Source organism: Leucoraja erinacea, chromosome 33 (genome assembly GCF_028641065.1).
Source record: "Leucoraja erinacea ecotype New England chromosome 33, Leri_hhj_1, whole genome shotgun sequence".
In the NCBI taxonomy this organism is placed as follows: Eukaryota; Metazoa; Chordata; class Chondrichthyes; order Rajiformes; family Rajidae; genus Leucoraja; species Leucoraja erinaceus.
The window spans coordinates 4,341,098-4,363,802 of NC_073409.1; the positions used below are offsets into that span (position 1 = coordinate 4,341,098).

The 22,705-nt window shown below is 42.2% G+C and overlaps 1 protein-coding gene across 1 annotated transcript in view; it reads right to left on the minus strand.

Moving 5' to 3' along the window:
- Positions 1–1,310: 1,310 nt before the first annotated feature.
- The window catches only part of mef2aa (myocyte enhancer factor 2aa), a 170,683-nt gene continuing 149,288 nt past the window's right edge, over positions 1,311–22,705 (minus strand). The window contains 5 exon segments of the mRNA XM_055661052.1: positions 1,311–6,711; positions 10,263–10,389; positions 10,933–11,038; positions 14,066–14,089; positions 15,483–15,652. Coding sequence (XP_055517027.1) covers positions 6,399–6,711; positions 10,263–10,389; positions 10,933–11,038; positions 14,066–14,089; positions 15,483–15,652 — 740 coding nt within the window. The 3' untranslated portion in view covers positions 1,311–6,398.

A 22,705-nucleotide genomic window follows, 5' to 3' on the forward strand; every position in this document is an offset into this window, starting at 1 on the left:
ACCCAGGTCAGTACTCAGGCATGGAACAATGCTTGGTCTTCAGCGGACAAGAACATTTGGTGTATTTGGCTTGGCTACATTTGACGGATATAATTGATGAAAAGGACCTAATAATTGCATTGATGAACGAGCATGGTTTCCAATAATTTAATATCAAAATAAATGTAGCAGTACAGTTTGTTATTTCATTGACAAGAATAATTAAGGATGAAGTACTTTATGTTTTTAATTAGTTTTCTGGTTGTAGCATCTAATTGTTTCATTCATGAACTTTAAAATCAAACATAACTGGACTTTAAGCACAGTATGATTATATACGGGGCCCGATATTTGTTTATTAAATGAACCTAGGGCATTTATCTTTCTGCAGTGGTAATATAACAGGTTAAAGAGTGCCTCTATCGACAGTGAGAAAAGCATCAAGCTGGTGTGATGGAGGCACTAAGACTGACCCACCACAGTCACAGTCTGGGGCTAAGGCTCCAGTTTAGGCTGGTGTAGGTGAAATTAAGTGAATGTTATACAAGTCACAGCATTGCTTGACATGAACGTACAGTTGTCAATAACCAGACTCTACCTTGCACTAAATGTTATTCCCTTTATCCTGTATCTGTACACTGTGGATGGCTCGATTGTAATCATGTGTAGTCTTTCCACTGACAGAATAGCAGGCAACAAAGCAGCTTTCCACTGTACCTCGGTACACATGACAACTCCCGGTGGCTCAACACTTCAACTCCCCCTCCCATTCCCAATCTGACCTTTCTGTCCTGGGCCTCCTCCATTGTCAGAGTGAAGCCCAGTGCAAAATGGAGGAGCAGCACCTCATATTTCACTTGGGTAGTTTACACCCCAGCAGTATGAACATTGACTTCTCGAACTTTAGCAAGCCCTTGTTTTCTCTCTCCCTCTCCATTCCCTCCCCCTTTCCCAGTTCTCTCACTGGTCTTACTGTCTCCGACTACGTTCTATCCCCCTTTATCATGCACCTATACACTGTGGGTGGCTCGATTGTAATCGTGTATTGTCTTTCTGCTGACTGGATAACACGCAACAAAAGCTTTACACTGTACCTCGGTACACGTGACAATGAACTAACCTCCAACTCAAAACAATTCAAACTAGGACAATTGAGAGTTGCATCCCAGACATATTCTCTTTGTAATTCTGTGCCTGAAATGAACACACTGACATGAAATGGTGCAATGAATGTGTGATCCAGCAGGTATTTGTGCGCTGAATGTAAACTTAGGTTCATTATCAGTCTTGTTGTTATTAACTTTACACCGAATAATTGACATGAACTCCCATTACACAGTAAAAGCCAATATCTTTACTTAAGTGAGTGCAGGGTACAAATTTTTACAACAATCTCTAGCATAATCGTAATCATCTGATAAAAAGTTCACTTATCTTTGTATATTGAAGTAAAACAACACATTCAGGGAAATCGCAGGTTAACTTAAAGTCTCATCAACATTTGTTTCAATGATGGCAACAAAGTCCAGCTTGTGCTGCCAACAGGCTTAAAATTTAAACCGTGAACAGCTCCGGTGATTTCTACAAGTAACAAACAATTACCAAATACATCAGTTTTTAAAAAAAAGCAATTTTAAATATTTTTGCAAAGCAGTGTCTTGCGCAGCAGAGGGTAGAAAGACTGTGCAAAAGTAGAAGAACAACGTTTTTATTCCCTTTCTCTTTGCATACTTTGTTTATTTTTTCATAAACAGTGTCCAGAGACAGAGAAGTTTGAGTTCGAGTTTACTGCCTCTTGTGTGCAGATGGACATCACCCTCATATATATATCCCTGGTTTCCACAGCTAAACGTTGCATAAAGTGATTACATTGGGACCACCTCACACTGCGCGATACTCTGCAAGGCATCTGACCATCTTTGCAATTAAGATTCGGAAAAAATAGCTTTTGAAGAGAAACCAGACCTGGATGTTAATAATCAATTAATTTGTGACTAATGAAAAAAGTGCTCTTTTTTTACCAATACCTTCATATTAGGCAGCTGATTTTAATATAAACTTTAAAAAAAATTATTGTAAATTTAAGCCCATGGGATCATACCAGTGAGGAGGTATAGAAGATATGTAATACATATTTGAGAAGGTATTTAAATGTTATTTAGAATTAACCCTGAGAGTTACTGCCCATAGTATTTTGATACATGACATAAATGTGATATCTAAATCAAAATGTCATGGATGACAACTCCTGGCGTTATTGAATTTTCTCTTCCTGTCAGGAGCCGTGTATTCAACAAACATTCAAAACTGCTGCCTTCTGAACTTAACGTGTTCACTCCATTTCACAGACTGCATTTGCAAGTCACCGGACATTTGTACTCCTTATTCGTATTGATGGTAGGAAATTAGTTGGAGTTGTACATCGTTTCTGGTTTAGGAATTGCTTCAAATGCTAAATGCCAACATGCTTTTACCTTCTCCTGCACCTCAAGGATATAACGAATAGTACAAGGTTGTCTTTTTCCATCTGGAAATCTGTCTACTTTAGTTTAGTTTAGAGATACAGGGAAAAAAACAGGTCCTTCTGCCTGCCCAGTCTGCACCGACCAGCGATCCCCGCACATTAACACTACCCCACCCTACACACACTGGGTCAATTTTACAATTATACCAAGCCAATTAACCTACGCACCTGTACATCTAGGGAGATTTGGGACTTTGGGATTTATTCTTTACCTTTAGTTAGAAGGTCCATAACAAGGGTTCCCAACCTGGGGTAAATTTGTTGATTCTGGATTTATGCAGATTTGACTGACTGTGTTTAGTTCTGGTATACCGGTATCTGTTCATCATTAGTTGTTCATAAATGAGTGAAATAACATTGCCATGTGTTATTAAAGTTGCCAGGGGTAAACGGGACGAAAAAGGTTGGGGAACGCCTTGTCTACAAGGTCCAAAGGCAAGAAATATTGCCAAATGTCTATTGCATCTACCAGCTCCAATTTATGCGTTTGGATAAGTGAGTTCAAGACTCTGCTTCAACCCCCTTCCAAAGGTAAATTATTCAGTATTGGCACGAAATAAAAGACGAATCTAGAAATCTCAAGGATTAGTTATAATGGAGAGATAAGCCAGTTAAGCACACCATCATTTTCATGCAACATTGGTTCAGTTAAATAGCAAATGTCATTATTTTATGTGTTCTCTCGATAATTTCCTGGTAAATTATTTCACACGTTGTCACTTTGCCACAATGCAGCAGATAGCTGCAACTTGCTATGATAATAGCTTGAGGTATTGTGTGGTGCCAGGTGGAATGATGGCAGTACCTAACACAATTCAATTCTGCAAACTATCTATCAAAAATATTGGCCATTGGCATAGAGGGTGTAGCAGAGTGTTTCGGCAAAGATTAACTGCTTGTATAAGTAGTTAACTACAGGATTTTATGTCATTCAGGTGAGCCCTTACCATTAGGCAGTCCATTAATCGTTACATTACAAAGGAGGTCTTATCTCAAACTCTTCAGAATGCTATGGAGGCTTGGAGATATGTTATGTGGTGTGATGGGCACTGTGAAGGAAAAAGATGCATCTGAAAATTATTTTTGTCTTAAATTATGGTCAAGTTGAACTTGTGAGGATTGCTTAACGCAGACATAATATTATCAACAATCAGCAAAGCTGTTCCTTCGTTAAACAGTGTTTGCCTCTGACTACAGTTAATGTCCACAATGCTGGACATTTACTGGAGAATAAAAAGGGAAAAATGATGCCACCACATAAGGCATTTTGCACACAAGGGGACACAGTAAATATGAAGCAAACTTCTCACCAAATGTACAGAAAAAAAAATGTTCACTTACATGCAAAATTCAAGAAAGCAATATGTTTTTCCATTTTGCAGAGTACACAACTCAGCTGCTACTCTGCAGCATAAAAGTGGTCTATTCAGCAGTGAGCAAGCTAGTTATAACTCTTCCCATCATTTCAGTAGCATTAGCCTTATTTTGTCAATCTGAACACAATTTTCAACAAATTAAATATGTGGAAACAAAGGGAACATGTGAAAAAAACCCTACGCTGAGTTGAGTGTGTTAAATGTTAATTCTATAGGAGGTGCATGCAATGTACAGTCAGTTGAATATATACATTAGACAAAGCAATGAAACAATATTTTGAATACATCCAAATATTTTATATTCTATCACTATCTAAAGGGAAAAAGGTCAGATTTCTACACTCCTAAAAGAAAAATCAAAGGAGAAAATTCTGCCCATATTTATTGTTAATTGAACCAAACAGCTGTAATGATCACATCATGAGTACATTTTGGAAGAACACAAGTCATACAAAACGCTTGTAACTCCAGCTTAAGCAGAATGGATAACACTGGCATAAACCTCCAGAGCCAGTTAGGTTTAGTTACCTAGTTAAGGTTGAGTTACCTAGTTGAGGTTGTGTTTATCTGAGGTTACACACACCTCAGCAAGGAATGGGAGACCCACCATGAAGTGCGGGGTGTATCCCATTGCAAACATTTTTTTCTGGTTATGGATGTTGAGCTACAAAAGGTTGTCAAAGTCAAACTGCTTATTGATTGAAATGGATGATTATTCCTATGCAGAACACCTCTTGACTTTGAGGGGTGGAAAGCAGATGGCTGATGAATTGAAACGTCAATGGAACCGATTGACAAAGCTCATGTCAACGTCGTTCCCGTTTAATCTTTGTTTCATGTTATCACAATCACTAAGTTATTTCATGTGTGTACTGGACAAAATACATGAACGGAATTTGTTCCCTTTGGTGCAATCAACCTTGACTCTGGAGGGAGTCATCAGGTCAGTCATGTCCAGGGGGTCAAACCTTACTCTATCTCTACAAGTGTGCACTCAGGCCTGCCCCTTTGATTGTCAAATCACCTATTGCACGCATCACTGAACAATCCTCTATTTTAAATATATAAAAGACCTTTTGTATTTATTACTCTCAAAAGGTACTCACCCGCACTACTCTCTTACAGGCTATTTTTTAATGAACCACGCGTGTCTACTGTCAGTGAATTATCACAAAAGGCAGCTTATATCAGAAAAGTATAATTGAATAAAGCAGTGACCTTCCAACTGCAACAGTCTACAATATAAGGAACTTGTATTCAAGTTTTGTGCATGACAAATATAACATTGGGATTGATGTATAGTAAAGGGATACCATACAGCACAATTGACAATTATTGTCCACATTCACTGCTATGGAGGAAAATAAAACTCTTACTACTTTCTGCAAATATCATATATAATTAAAACCAAGGAAGTACAACATATTAAACAAAATAGTAAATGCCAGTGGATGATCTACACATAAGGATCTTGCCCTGTCAAACTGGAGATAATCCACAAAAATATACTTTGATCTGGTGAACATACAATACATTGTACACCAAAGGAGATATGTTTAGGATGCTATTTACATAAACATTTGGCTCAAATTCTCTTTACATATAGGTTAGCAAGTGTTCACGGCTTTTACGGTTTAGCCTGCATTTAAAAAAAGCAAATCCAAGCCTAGGTAACAAGATAAACCATATCTAGAGAGCATCAACATGCAACTTTGGCATATATAAATAATTTCATAGCTGAATGTGTTTAAAATTATACAGTTCTATATAATCAATAATAAGTCAGGGTATTATGCTTTCTTTTAATAAAAATATATATAAGTGATCTGGAATCTAATTTGGATTTCAGAAAACAACATAAAAGAACTTTAACCAAATTCCAATGATAACTTAATATATTAAGTTTCTCTAAATGCTATATTTTCACTTACAGTCGCCTCATTTCTCATGCGGGTACTTTCAATGCATGTCTCCAATGGACTCAATAAATTGCTTTGCCACTTCTACAACCCGTTTTTGCACTTGCAGAGAGAACTGCTCACCTCAGTCCTATACACCGTGCAATTTAAACACACTCCTTCAAGAGACGGAGACCCATGCCAGGTTCAATATCATAGATTTATTTTATGTACAGTATTGCTCTCTTTTTGTGTCTCTTTCTACAGCTTCAATGATACTAAGCAGAAGATTTAACTAGCCACACCATTTTTATACACACATACACACACTGTCAGAATTGACAACCAACTTGTCTTGTTTCTGCAAGCATGATAGGGTAGAATATAATTATTTTTTTTTGCAAACCAGTATAATATAACAGCTAATACAAATAAGTGCCTGACTGGAACAGTGACTACAATTTAAATGTGGGACACCTGCAAATAGACAATTAATTTGCACTGTAGAGTACCTGATTAACTTATACATTTTCCATGTCCTTGTCTTAGATATGTAAGGACAGTTCTCTTGTAACAAAAGAGATTACTACAAAAAACGAAAGGAGACTGCAGCAGGCGGCTCTATGTCACCCAGGTGTCCATCCGCATGCGCTTTACGGATGGGCTTTCCCGGTCGTCTGCCGTTGGCCTCGGGAGCCCGAGGGGCGAGTGGAAGTCCGCCCGCGGTTCCTCCCGGTCACTGCCGTCGTAGCTGCTGCTCGAGCTGCTCAGGCTGTCGACGGGCGAGCGTCCCGTGTCGTGCCGCGTGTGCTGCTGCACGAAGCCCGACGGGGTCATCCTGTCCCGGGGCGGAGAGATGGGCTCCGACTTGATGTTGATGTTCTGGTTGGTGTTGACGGAAAGGTTGGAACCCTGAAGCGACTGGCTGTTAACTCTGCAGAGAACGGGGGGGGAAAGCAAATAATACGACAAGCAATGAGTACGTTCAGGTAAAAACGATTAGTAATAATACGATACTCAAGTAAGTTCATAAGTGATCGGAGCAGATTTAGGCCATTCAGCCCATCAAGTCTACTCCGCCATTCTATCATGGCTGATCTATCTTTCCCTTTCAACCCCATTCGCCCTGCTTACTCCCCATCACCCCTGACACCCATATGAATCAAGAATCTATCTATCTCTGCACCTATTCCCCCCCCCCCCATCTCCCTTCTGTTTTGTTTTTCTGTTTCTTGTTTTTTGTGTAAAATTGTATGTATGCACTGAGTACGAGCAGCTTTCAGTTTCACTGTACATGTATAGTGACAATAAATGGCATATCTATATCTATATCTATCTCTGCCTTAAAAATACCCATTGACTTGGCCTCCACATCCTTCTGTGGCAATGACTACAGAAATTCCTCCTCGTCTCCTTCCTGAAGGTAGGTCCTTTGCCCTGAGTTCACATTGAATGGTCAGTGTTTCTTCAATACTGGGGACACAATCATGCTTGCTATTCAACCTCAGCAATGCCGCACTGATTACAGGGCGACACAGTGCCACAGCTGATAGTGCTGCTGCCTCGCAGCGGCGGAGTCCCGAATTCACTCCAGTCCATGGGTACTGTTTGGGTGGAGTTTGCACGCTCTGACCATGACCGCGTGGCTTTCCTCCAGTTTCCTTACACTTGAAGTTAAAGCGTGGAAAGAGGTCGTTTGGCCCATCAAGTCCGTGCTGACCAACGATCACAAGCACTATCCAACACACATGGGAGAATTTATAAATTACTGAAACAATTAGCCTACAAACCTGCACATCTTTGGAGAGCGGGAGGACAAAACTCTCATGGTCACAGGGAGATCATGCAAACTCCAGATAGACAGCACCTGTAGTCATGATTGAACCCGGGTCTCTGACGCTGCAAGCTAGCAACTCCACTGCCTCAGTTCTCATTCAATTACACACTAGGGAATATTTACAGAAGTCAATTAATCTACAAAGTTGCACGTCTTTTGGATGTGGGAGGAAAATGTGTAGCCGGAGGAACCTGCAAACTCCACGTAGACAGCACCCGCGGTCAGGATTGAACCTGGGTCCCTGCTCTGTGAGGGGCTGTGGCTTTACCAGTTACACCACCGTGCTGCAGTGTGTTTGGGAATCGTAATGCTCTTACTGATCCTTTAGCCGGGAAGTCAATGGAAGGGATTGGATTTCAGCAATGTTTCTCTGAGAAAGGTAAAGTTCATGAAGAAGACTCATGTGGAAAGCGACCGACAACTTTCATCGTCAGAGTAGTGAAATTACTCTGACCACCAAGTCTGACATGGCTGTAAATTTAGGTTAGTTTAGTTTAGAGATACAGCACGGAAACAGGCTCTTCGGCTCACCAACGATCCCTGCACATTAACCCTATCCTACCCTATCCAGGGACAATTTACATTTATACCAAGCCAATTACACTACAAATCTGTACATCTTTGGAGTATCGGAGGAAACCGAAGTTCTCGGAGAAAACCCACGCAGGTCACGGAGAGAACGTACAAACTCCGTACAGACAGCACCTGTAGTCGGGACCCAGTCCGGGTCTCCGGCGCTGCAAGCGCTGTAAGGCACAACTCTATCGCAGCACCACCGTGCCGCACAATTTAATGCACAGCCACAGTCTCGTAAATACGCCTGAACACAGTGCCCCAGCAAGGGAGCTAACAACGTCTCGGCACGAAACACGGAATGAAAAATCACTCAGACTCCCACAAACGCCAAGAACCAAATTAATCTAAACGAGACTGCAATGCAAATCAATCAGCCATCTGACCTCTCAATGGGCACTTTCAGAAGGATGCCTTTTATTCTGCTTAAGTAAATGCAAATAGTCATTAAATTTATTGTGTGGTGCCAAAACTTGCAAGTATTCAGTCACAAAATAATTCAGTTGCTCCTGCAAAAGCTCGTTAAAACTGTTTGTAAAAATCTGTCACTGTGAACCTCTTTCACTGAATGTCCAATGCAAACATTTCAAAGTTTCAAAGAATTAATTTTGATAATTTATTTTCGTCTATCATTCATGATCCTTGCAATATTCCCAGTACTTGATTCTTCCGATGTTCGAGTCTTTGATTTGATATTTCCTTGGCCTTCTTTGTTAACATCAGGCAGTCGTCTCTTATCCCTCGGTCTCTCTGTCTAATTGGGATAAATTTCTGCTGTGTGATATGAACTAGTTATTTACATACCTGCCACTGATCTATCATCAAACCTTTTTCCCCAGGCCATATAACCATATAACAATTACAGCACGGAAACAGGCCATCTCGGCCCTACAAGTCCGTGCCGAACAAATTTTTTTTCCCCTTAGTCCCACCTGCCTGCACTCATACCATAACCCTCCATTCCCTTCTCATCCATATGCCTATCCAATTTATTTTTAAATGATACCAATGAACCTGCCTCCACCACTTCCACTGGAAGCTCATTCAACACCGCTACCACTCTCTGAGTAAAGAAGTTCCCCCTCATATTACCCTTAAACTTCTGTCCCTTAATTCTGAAGTCATTTCCTCTTGTTTGAATCTTCCCTATTCTCAAAGGGAAAAGGTTGTCCACATCAACTCTGTCTATCCCTCTCATCATTTTAAAGACCTCTATCAAGTCCCCCCTTAACCTTCTGCACTCCAGAGAATAAAGACCTAAAGGCCAGTCCAGACAACTTTGCTTTCACACCGAAGATAGGCACGAAAATTAGTTTAGTTTAATTTAGAGATACAGCGCGTAAACAGGCTCTTCGGCCCTCCGAGTCCACATCCACCAGCGATCCCCGCACATTAACACCATCCTACACACACTAGGGATGATTTTTACATTTACCAAGTCAATTAACCTACAAACCTGTACGTGTTTGGAGTGTGGGAGGAAACCGAAGATCTTGGAGAAAACCCACGCTGGTCACGGGGAGAACGTGCAAACTCCGTACAGACAGCACCTGTGGTGGGGATCGAACCCGGGTCTCCGGCGCTGCAAGCGCTGTACGGCAGCAACTCTACCGCTGCGCCACCGTGCCACCCTGAAATGCTGGAGTAACTCTACATTCACACCGTGGTAACTGCCTGTATCTAAGTTGAGGACATTGCCTGAAGCCAACAGTATTCTCAAGCCAAACCTTATCCTTCCATACCTCTCCCCTGACTCTGACCCGAAAAGTCACCCATTCCTTCTCTCCAGAGATGCTGCATGTCCTGCTGTGTTACTCCAGCTTTTTGTGCCTATCTTCGGTTTAAACCAGTATCTGCAGTTTCTTGTTAGTTTATTTGCTGGGGCACTAACAATAAGTCAGATGTATTTATGAGTCTGTGGAGAAAGTGTCTACATGCATTTAGAGTAACATCAGACTTGGTGGTCAGAGTGATTTTGCTACTCTGGAGATGAACGATGCAGGTGAATGTCAGCTGGTTTCCACAGCAGTCTTGTTCATGATCTTTACCTTTCTCTGGGAGAGCTCATGACTTACATTAGTGAGCTGAGAGCTGCTTGTCCCAGCTGATGCTGTTGCCAGGCCGACATGGGCCCCAATGACAACGTCCCTGGCGAGTTGAATCCTGGTAGTGCTGATAAGTCAGCGCTGGTTAGTGAATAATCTGTAAGACCAAATGGGGGAAGAAACATTTCCATTTAGATTTACACGATTCAGATATTCAACATCTGCAGTTTTTTTCCCGCATTTATTTTGCAAGCTACTCTAATATTTATCAACTGTGATAGTCATACACTTACAGCTTGCAAACAGACCCATCGGCCCGACTTGCCAACACTAGCCAACATGTCCCATTTATACTAGTCCCACCTGCCTGCGTTTGGCCCATATATCCCTCTAAACCTGTCCAATCCATGTACCTGTCTAAGCATTCTGATAATGATGTGAAATTGATTTTGGTAATCTGATTCATTTTGCACTAAATCAGCATAAATCCCAAATCAAATGACACCTTCATTTGTATCGTGACTCAATACCACATATATGATATCTGTGAGGAGGGCAATAGGCGATATAACCAAAAATCTATTCCCACACTAGATTACGTTCAAAAATGATGTTTAATGTTAGATGTCACAGGTTGGGCAAGTAAAAGAACAATTTTCCAATGAACCAATAACAATAAGTGCGAATGCAATTTGATTACCATTGTTGTACGTCGAGTACAAGAGCCCATGTGAAGGTAGACTTGGAGATGTAACAGACACGACAGGAGTTGCCAGAGCCTGTGTTGATTGTGCATTGCTTATCCTCTGTACATTTCACAAATAAAAGATGAAGATAATTAGCATAAGCATATATATGTACAAAATCTCTGCTTAGTTTAGTTTAGTGATACAGTGCACAAACAGGCCCTTCGGCCCACCGAGTCCATGCCGACCAGCGACCCCTGCACACTAACACTATCCTACACACACTGGGGGGACTTTCAATGATACCAAGCCAATTAGTCTACAAACCTGTACGTCTTTGGAGTGTGGGAGAAAACCGGATAAACTGAGAAAAACCCACACAGGTCACGGAGAGAATGTACAAATCCCGTACAGACAAGCTGCGCCACTGTGCCGTCGTCGTTAGACAATTCAAGGAGAAAGATACTGCTCGTGGTTAACAATGGAGCGGCATGGTGGCGCAGCGGTAGAGTTGCTGCCTTACCTGGCCAGAGACCTGGGTTTGATGCTAACTACAGGTGCTGCCTATACGGAGTTTGTATGTTCTCCCCGTGACCGGCATGGATTTTCTCTGGGATCTCTAGTTTCCTCCCACACTCCAAAGACGTGCAGGTGTGTAGGTTAATTGGCTTCAGTAAAGATTGGTTTGGTCTAGAGAGTGTAGGATAGTGTTAGTCTACGGGGACCACTGGTTAGCACGGACTGGTTGGGCCGATGGGCCTGTTTCCGTGCTGCATCTCTAAACTAAATAGGTCACGGAAATAATAAATCAAAGACTAGAGTTGCTACTGACGTCAGACAGGAACTGTTGGAAAATAATTTATTTCCATTCTGTACAGTTTTAAAATGTAAAATATAAATTTCATTTATATGCTTAATTCACTGGGATGGCTGATTTTTCTTACAAAAATGGGAGCCCAATTTAATATTTTGCACAATGCAGCTGTTTTTTTTTGCTAAAAGCAGGTCAGATTTACAATAATGAACATACATGACTGAGAATGATTAATTATGTAAAATGATATGTGCTAGAGCCATCTGCTGTCTATTTGAAAAATGCATTTGAGGAAAAACTGAGGTTTTAATATTTTAATGTTTTGTTTCCTCCACTTGGTGAAGGAATTCAACGAGAAGTCCTTCAGTTCTGCTTAGGTATGCAATTCGATTTAACAGCTACTGAAACAGGCAGAGCACTTAGGAGCTTGAAAGGAACGTCGCCAACATTTGCCTGATAATTCAGCTCATTGATGTTTGCTAGTTCTGTGAACAGACCACCAGATGGAGTGATTTGGAAATGGAAAGTCTGAAAAAGGGCCTCAACCCAAAACGTCACCCATTCCTTCTCTCCAGAGATGCTGCCTGTCCCGCTGAGTTACTCCAGCATTTTGTGTCTACAGCCGGACATCTCCCTTCAGTCCAGCACTACATTTACTTTCACACAGCGACCCTAATGGTGGATAAATATCTGAAAGTGGACGATACAGGGTCATAAGGATGTAGCAGGGCAGAGAGAGAGATTTTGGAGCAAAGGGCAAACTGCTGGAGGAACACCAGCAAAAACGCAATGCGCTGGAAAAATTCAACGGGTCAGGCATCATCTGGGGAGGGGAAGGACAAGCTGTGTTTCGGGTTGGGACCCTTCTTCAGACTTTTTGGAGAAGGGGGGAGGAGTGAAAGGGGGGAAAAAAAGATGTGGGCAGGACAAAGCCTAGCAAGTGATAGGTGGATACAGGTGAGAGGGGATAGTTAGATAGATAAAGTGACACTAGAGGGGAAAAGAAGACAAAAGGGTATCAGATAAGAAGAGGAGTGAAATGCAGTGAGGGAGAGGATATAGGTGGAATGGGACAGGTGGGAGGGGAAAGAGGGGGGAACTCTGGAAGAACTGAACGTATTTACCATCATCTGTGAGGGGGGGGGAGGGGTGGGATTGTCAATATTTAGTGTCAAGATACCAAACGCGAGTTGTGCACAATATTCCTCTATTCTGGATTAAACTAATTTTCAACAGGACTACATTTCAGTGGGTTGCGTGAACACTTTTCTAACTTTAGTTTTCTCTACCAAAGATTGGTTTGAACAGGTCAAGTATCCAATAGAGGGGAATGAGGGGCAACTTGGGAAAGAGGGCAGAGAAAGGAAGATTCAGATGACAATACATAGGTTTTGATACAATAGTGATAGAAGATACCTCTTGCTAGTATTGGTAAAAAATGCACATTCAAAAATGAACATTTAAGTAAAATACCAACAAATATGTCAAAGTTGTAGGTTATTAAGCACATACTTCACTACAACATGCATTGGCTTATTGATTCTAGATAAAATATCTTTAGATTAAAAATAACCACCAACAAATAGCCATCGCAAAAGCATGCAGAAACGTTACATTGTACCAAATGCAGTGTGGAGTTTATGGCACCCATTTTAACAAAGCACTGGATTTGGGGCTAAATGGTCACAAGGGCCTCTGAGAAAACCCATGCAGGTCTTGGGGAGATTTTACAAACTCCGTATAGACAAGCACCCGTGGTCAGGATCGAACCCGGGATCTCTGGCGCTGTGAGGCAGTAGCTCTACCGATCCGCCCCTTTGATTCTAACTAAATTGTTGGGACTGGATAGCGATAATCTGGTGACATTACTACTGGGTATGAGGTGAACTTTCATGTATTACTTCAAGGCAGGTTACATCACGTCTGGAAGTAATCAAATCTTTCTGTATCTCCGTCAAGTTAGTGAAAGTTATTTATACATTGAGCGGGGGAGTGGAATGCGAAGGGGGGGTGATTATTATTGCAGGAGTTCTCAAGTGTTTGAGAGTCTGGAAGAGGGCTCGACAATCTGAAGAGTCTCATTTGAAGATTTCATGCTTTTCTAAGTGAGCAGCAACTTCAAAAACATTGCGTGGAATTTTTTTTAACCAACTAAAGTACAAGCAAGGTCACCCTCCTTCAAAATGAAAGCACTTCCCTCTCCAGACACAAGGCATGCAATACTACTGTTGGTAAATCGCGGTTATCTTCCGAAAATAAGTATTAGTTCAAACTTCTTTTGACACCTTTTAGAAGCACACACACTATTTATTCCAAGCTAGGTTCAGACTTACCATGTCCAACTCATCCTCCTCTGACTGCAGAAAGCAGATACAAAATAAACACACTCTGTTACTAGGTGGAAATGATCGTGAAACTACTCAGAACCGGTTGACATAAATATAGATGTTAAATGTCTCCTTAATTCTATGCTTCCATTCTGAACTGAATAATGTTTATATTGAAAGCACACAATGGCATTGAGGCAGGGTAAGTCCTTAAGATTCTCATTGTACAAACTTGATTGTCAAATCCCCATTGTTTCTCTTTTTCATTAGTTTCCTCCAACAGCCTCTTCCTCTGTCAGACTTTAGACTTTTAGACCTTAGAGATACCGTGCTGAAATAGACCCTTGGCCCAGCAAGTCCACGCCGACCAGCGATCACTCCATACACTAGCACGGTCCACAACACTGGGGACAATTTACAATTTTACCGAAGGCAATGAACCCACTAACCTGCATGTGTTTGGAGTGTGGGAGGAAACCGGGGCGCCCGGAGAAAGCCCACGCGGTCACAGGGTGAACGTACAATCTACGTACAGACAGCACCTGTGGTCAGGATCGAACACGGGTCTCTGTCGCTGTAAGGCAGCAACTCTACCGCTGCGCCACTGCGCCACCCTGTGTCAGTTCTGCCCAAAACACTCATACTGATCGTTTTTCAATGGCATTCTCGCACATGAGTTTGCAGGCGGTTAATTCAACCCGCTGATCGGCCGTGGATGTCCTGATGAGGTCGAGGTTGGCCACCTTACCTGGCCTCGGGGCCATATTTTGGGGGAAACTGCAGAGGCGGATCTCGTGCCTTCTTGTAATTTTGTCTGGATTAAAGGAGGTGACAGACAACTAGCTGCTGGAAAATATATATATATATATATATAAGACTGGACTTTTTACTCCCATGTAACAGTGCATGATTTTGTTAATATATTGAGTAATTTTTAAACAGGATACTTTTATCTTCCCATAATCATTCCTCCCGGTGGACAAAATGCACGTTCCTGTGCTGTGCTGTTCCAAACACACCAGGACAACACATTGTTCATGTTCATAAATGATAAGAGTAGAATTAGCTATTCAGCCCATCAAGTCAACTCCGACATTCAATGATGGCTGATCTATCTTTCACACTCAACTAATCAAGAATCTATCTATCACTGCCTTAAAAATGGCTGTGGCAATGAATTCCACAGATTCACCACCCTCTGACTAAAGATATTCCTCCTCATTTCCTTCCTAAAGGAACATCCTTTACTTCTGAGGCTGTGACCTCTGGCCTTGGACTCTCCACATCCACTTCATCCAGTGCTACTTTCTGTAGAAGGTCCCTGCTAACAGTGTCTCAGATTGTTGACTAAAACAGAGTTATGTCGACACGGTGAAGCTCCCATTGATCTAGTCCAGGCTACATTGTTACATGAAGGACTCACCAGAGGTGGCATCATGCCCTTGCTGGTCGGTGGGATCACTACACGAAGGTCAGGCTTGCGATTGTTCATTGCGATGTTGCCACCAGGAGGGGGTGGGGACTTTGTGGGCATGACTTTGCCGGTGGAGCAGAGCAGTCCGGGAGATGCTCGTGCGTTCACAAAACCATTTCCTGCAATCAATTTGGAAGAATTGTATTAAAAAAATGCATTCGCAAATTTGTTTCTAATGACATTTGCAACCCAGTTTGTCAATTGTTCTAAATCATTTCATTCTTCACATGTTCACAAGTTATAGGAGTAGAATTAGGCCATTTGGCCCATCGAGTCTACTCTGCCGTTCGATCATGACTGATCTCTGCCTCCTAATCCCACTTTCCTGCCTTCTCCCCATAACGCTTGACACCCGTTCTAATGTAGAATTTGTCTATCTATGTTACAGCAAGGATCTCCTTGTTACAGACAATGGGCCTTTATGGCCAAGTTAAGACTCTACATTTTTAACAGCTTTGAAATTGAAGGATACAAGTTGGTGCTGGAAACACAGCGACTGTTGTGTACTGCCTCAGTGCAATGTACTACTCTTACACACTTGTGATCATGCCTATGTATATTAAGATTTTTACAGAACTGTATGCAAAAAAAGGAACTTCACTGTACTGAGGTACATGTGACAATAAAGTCCCATTTATCCCAGTGTTTTAGTTTAGGGATAAAGCATAGAACTGGGTCCTTGGGGCCACGGAGTCCACGCCGAACAATGATGACCCTTTCCATGTCACCCCATTTTTCCATCACCCCCTTACACACTCAGGGCAATTTACAGAGGCCATTTCATCTACAAACCCACACACCTTTGGGATGTGGGCAGAAACCAAAACACCCTGAGGAAACCCATGCGGTCACAGGGAGAGTGTGCAAATTCCAAACATACGGCACCAGAGGTCAGGATGGAACATGGATCTCTGGCGCTGTGAGGTAGCCCGCTGTGCCATCGTGCCATCATTAACTACCGCACACACTATTCAATGCCACAATTGAGATAAAACAACAAGTTCCACGTCGATCACAGCATCGTATTTTACATTAACCATGCAGCACAAACTAATACAAGGTCCTCGTGAGTAATTTTACATCGCACAAGTTCCAGTCAACACAATGCCTTGTTAGATTATTTCTATAAAGTTAAGCTAATGAACTAAATAAAACAAATGGATTAATTTTGATGGATCAGATTGCCAAATATAAATAGAAACGTGTTCAAGATTCTATGAGACCTCTGTTAAATTTATTTTTTAATTTAAGTTAAGTGCCACTGTTGATATCAAACTTCACTTGGCAGGACTTTAAAAAACAGCGATAATTATTTCATCGATTGATTAAGAAACAAATAATAAAGTACATTTAAGGTGCCGCGGTTTAACCCTGTTAGTTTTGGAAGTTGGTGAGAGGGGCAAAATTTAAAGATTTACGGGGCATGTTATTTTTTACACAGAGAGTAATGGGTGCCAGGAACACGCTCTCAGGGGTGGTGGTGGAGGTAGATACGATGGTGACATTTCAGAGACTTTTGAACAGACGCAGAGAGATGCTGGGGATGGAAGGACATGGATCATGGTCATGCAGAGGAGATTAATTTACCTTGTTTATTGTTATGTTTAGAGATGCAGCGCGGAAACAGGTCCTTCGGCCCACTGAATCCGTTTCGACCAGCATCCCCCGCACATTAACACTATCCTGCACACACTAGGGACAATTGACATTTATTCCAAGCCAATTAACCTACAAACCCGTACGTACGTCTTTGGAGAGTGGGAGGAAACTGAAGATCGCGGAGAAAACTCACGCGGTCACGGGGAGAACATACAAACTCTATACAGACAGCACCTGTAGTCGGGATCGAACCCGGGTCTCTGGCGCTGTGAGGCAGCAACTCTACCGCTGCGCCACCTTGCCGCATCTCGTTCAGCACGGGCGTTGTGGCCCAAAGGGCCTGGACATGTGCTGTACTGTTCCATGTTCTAGGTTCATGTAATAACCTTCCTGTGCAAACAAACTGAAGTGAGCTAATAAAGAAGAAAACTAAAGTTTTAATTATGACGAGATTATAACTGAGAATGAGCTGCAACTCGAGCAGATAATTATCTCGTGAATTATTCATTGAACAAGACAAAAAATAAACACAGATGTACCTCTATGGATCAACAATGATTTTTAAAGTAAGCATGTTTTGTTTTAATGAGCTTGTTCTCAGAGTCCTTTATGATTCTAAAAAGAAACGTCTGGACCAATATATATGGAAAGGAAGGATTTAGGAGGCTATGGACCAAATAGGACTAGTTTAGTATGGACAAGGTGGGCTGAAGGGCCTGTTTCTGTGCCATGTTTCTGAGACTGCAGTGGAAATTCTTGGGCAGGCATTACAAACATTACCAACACTTATATTTCATCCTGATTTAATTTTAAACGAGGGCTGGAATAAAATCCGGGTAAAAAAAATAGCAGTGATTAGGCTTCATGGCTGGAAATCAGCAGATTTGGGAATGATTCAATGATACTTTGCTGCCAAAAGTTACAAAAAGGATGGATTAGAGAGGTGAAAGCACTCATTAGAGTCTAACGCTATCTGCTGGGACTGGTCAGAGGACGTGCCGCATATGGATGGCCTGACCAGATAGTAGGCAATAGGTTGGTGCTGGAGGTAGTGGATGACCTGGAGATCATAGGCACCCCAAGACAAGGAGTTAGGAGCAAAACATAAAATGCAAGACTGCAGGTCAGGCAGCCTCTGTGGAAGGGATGGATGGGCACTATTTCAGGTCAGGACCCATCTTCAGAAACATCCAAAGAAGATGCCCTACCTGAAACATTACCTATTCTATTCATTCCCACCGCAGATGATGCCTGCCCGCTGAGTTCCTCCAGCACTTTTGTGTTTTGCTCACGAGTCCAGCATCTGCAGTTCCTTGTGTCTCCACGAGGAATTAGGAAATGGGTCTGGCCTGCTCCAAGAGTTGACCACCAGTTGACAGATAACGCAGGTAGTAACAATATCCTGACAATATCAGGAAGGGTTTGGGCCAAGAGAGTAGTAACAGGTACCTGAGAATCACATGAACCTTAGCAAACAAGGAGCTGGCTGCTTTAGTGAATGGCAGATGGCATTCTATGGCCAATGGTTTCCACATGACACAGAAGTCAACGGAGATACAGGAAAAAGACTTAGCTCTTTCAAGATTCATTAATTAGGATTCTGGCCAGTCAAACAATTATTAATACATCATGAATAAAACAGCAATAAGGAACATCAAACCAATTAGTAGAACATTTATTGATCTTTTCATAGTTGGTGATCAGAGGGATTGGAGTATATTTTCTATGGCTGGTTAGTTTTATTATTCAATGTTCACCCCATAAATCTTTTAGTTTGCCAGCAGAGAGTCTACCTCTGTTAATGGATCATTGAAGTTAAAGGTTTATATCCAGACACCTCAGCGGTATCTTGTGTGGCCTTCCTACTTAAATGCAAAGAGCGTAAGAAAGAAATGCAGATGCTGGTTTAAATCGAAGGTAGACACAAAATGCTGGAGTAACTCAGCGGGTGAGGCAGCATCTCCGGAGAGAAAGAGTGGGTGATGTTTCGAGTCGAGACCCTACTTCAGACTTCAGAAACATTGCCCATTCCTTATCTCCAGAGATGCTGCCTCACTCGCTGAGTTACTCCAGCATTTTGCGTCTACCTACTTAAATCAATGTGTTGCCATCAAAGAGCACAATGGAACATCATCGTATTAGAACATGCTATTTTTAAATGTAACACTCACTTTATAGGTGATGGTTCAAACACAAGGAGCTATAATGTATCTGGAATCGTGCGAGTGTGTGCCTTTTGCATAATTACAAAAATCTAGCCATGAAAATTCTTCTGTATAGTTAAGGCTGGGAAATTCAGAGGTGAAGCGTGAATATAGATGAGTCAAAGTCATACAACTTGCTGAGTCATAGAACACAGTCATAGAACGGCTGGCTGAGTCATAGAACACAGAAATAAGGCCCTTTGGCCCAGCATACCCATGCTGATCCATTACCGTGAGTCCCACCTGCCCGCGTTTGGGCTCGCATCTCTCTAAACCTTTCCTACTCTAAGAACACTCAGATCTCTGAGAAATATCTTTAAGGCTTCCTTTCGAATTAATCTGATCCAAATACAATGATAACATATATTGTGTAATCTGAATGGAAGCACAAAATTCTATTCGCTGCTTGTGTCAGTTGGATATTACAATTATCTCCACAATGAGTCAGAGGAATGCAGATCAGTTTCAAAACAAGAACGCAAGCTTCAGTAAATCCTTTTAACCATAAATCGCCTAAATTAATAAGTGATAGGAGCAGAATTAGGCCATTCGGCCCATCAAGACTACCCCGCCATTCAATCATAGCTGATCTATCTTTCCCTCTCAACCCCATTCTCCTGCCTTCTCTCCATAACCCCTGACATCCACACTAATCAAGAAATACTCCTGTAACTATCCTGCACTTAATGCTGGCTTCTCTTGCATTTGCCTTACATGCAGCTCCAGTAAGGAGAATCGTCTGCCTTGCAAATGTTCCTCTATTTCTGCCAGCCCCTCTAAATAAGCTTCAGAAATGATGATTGATGCCAGGAGATCTAAACAAATCTGTCTATTTTCTTGTATTATCTTGGTCGTTAATTTATTGACAGCATACATTGTGTACTTCTCTTCATATTAACACTAGTCCTGTTTCCACTATAAATGGATTCCATTGCAGTTGTTCGACTAGCCTAATGAGTTTAAAATAACTTGCTATAAAACCATTAAACAAACAAGTTAGAGATATGTCCAATCTGCCAAGCAACATTTTTGTTTTCTAATACTCACGTTGTAACAGGAATTAATTGGACAGATGATAATGTTATTTGCAAGCCATTCTATGGAGTGTACTGATCCAGGGATTAAACTAACCCAAAACATTGTTCCACAGCAGATTGCCCAAAACTTTCTCCAGAGAACCATTTACAACTGTGGCTGCAGATTTCTGCTGTGTGTGATCTGTCATTGGTTTTTAAGAGAACATGATACCAGTTGAGACTTTAGAGATACAGCGCCAAAACAGGCCCTTCGGCCCACCGAATCCACGCCCACCAGCGATCACCCAGTACACGAGCACTATCCTACACACACTAGGGACAATTTTACCAAAGCCAATTATCCGACAAACGTGTATGTCTTTGGAGCGTGGGAGGAAACCGGAACGCCCGGAGCGGTCACATGGAGAAGGTACAAACTCCAATCAGACAGCACCCGTAGTCAGGGCCAAACCCGGGTCTCTGGCGCTGTGAGGCAGCAACTCTACTGCTGCACCTCGATGTCACCCTAATGTCACTTGCACAATGAAATATCATGTTGATAAAACTGACAATACCACCAATGTTGGTTAGTGCCTAAGAGTTAAAGGTCTTCTTGCTACAAGGGAGTCTGAGTTTCTCACTGTCCAACGAACCTGACTCTTAAATATCTAATACCCATCTCATCTCTTTCTGTCCCCCACCATTAGTTGCTTGACCCAAGGTGTGCTATTATCAGCCCTACACTGGAGGAACTCTGTGGAAGAAGTGGACAGGGAACCTTTAGGGTCAAGACCCTTCTTCGGACTGTCCATCAGTACATAGTCTGTCCCCTGTGATGGAGGCAGAGAGATCAAGAAAGACGAGATAGGTGTCAGAGATAGTCCAAGGGAATTTGAGGGCAGGGTGGAAGTTGATGTTGGCCAGATCAATATAAAAGTAGTAATAACAGGGAACTGCAGATGCTGGTTTAACCAAAGAAAAACACAAAGTGCTGGAGTAACTCAACTGGTTGGGCGGCATCTCTGGAGAACATGGATAGGTGATGGTTCTGGTCTGGCACCTTCTTCCAAACATTGAAAGGAGTAGGTAGACACAAAATGCTGGAGTAACTGAGTGGGTCAGGCAGCACCTCTGGAGGGAAGGAATGGGCGACGTTCTGGGTCGAGACCCTTCTTCAGACCTGAAACGTCACCCATTCCTTCTCTTCAGAGATGCTGCCTGTCCCGCTGAGTTACTCCAGCATTTTATGTCTACCGTTGATTTAAACCAGCATCTGCAGTTCTTTCCTACACATTGAAAGTAGTAATTGAGTCAAGCATCAAGTGTATTTAATGTACCGATGATGGAACAATGAAATTGTTACTTGCAGCAGCTTAACTACTGCAGAACTAGAATGTGATGGAGGAACTGTGGTAGCAGAGGGGAAATGATTGATGTTTTCATTACGGACGTTACTAAAAATGTACTATTCTGCAAGTAAGCAACCGGGTAAGTTGATCTAGTGACATGCTCTTTTTAAACAGTACCAATAGTTCACTTCTCGGATTTCTGTTGCCGATCTCACTGCAGACATTTCATCTATCAGCTCGCTTTCAAGCCAGCCGCAAGGTCCGGCTGTAATGGGAACCGGGCTATGACATGGCAGCATCACACTTCCGTGAAAACAGCAAAGGGAATCTTTACCAAGATAAATGGCAACTTAAGACTCAAGAAGAAGGGTCTCGACCCAAAACGTCACCCATTCCTTCTCTCCAGAGATGCTGCCTGTCCCGCTGAGTTACTCCAGCTTTTCGTGTCTGTCTTCGGAGATTAGTTTAACTTGGCCACATGTTGGCCAGATGGGCATTGAGGGCCGAAGGGCCTGTTCCTGTGCTGTTCTGCTCCCAGTTCTATTACTCAACATTCTTCCCCTTTAAACACTGGGCATTTGACCCAAGTTCCATCTCCAAACATCACTGGCAGCAGCCAGACGCCTGCCAGAAATGTGAAACGCACCTCTATGCTGACACACTGAGCCTTTGCAAATCCTGCCTCCCCCATTCATCATGGAGGTAAAAACAACAGCTGATAATCCATCAGGACCTCACTGGGCTCCCAGTGCCAGGATTCATCCTTAATGTGCACCTGCTGTTCTACATCACACAACATATAACAGGCACAGTTAGTTGGCAGGTTATTGTGTACCAGGAACCAAATGCTATGATGACATAGTCCCAAATGCCTGCTAGATGTTAGAGGTTCTGCTCAGCGTATGTATTACCTCCTTCTCATCCAACAATGAACCATTGTATATTTCCTGCATCGTCTGCTTTGATCTGTTCTTTTCACACCTTACACAGTTCTTTGAACCCTT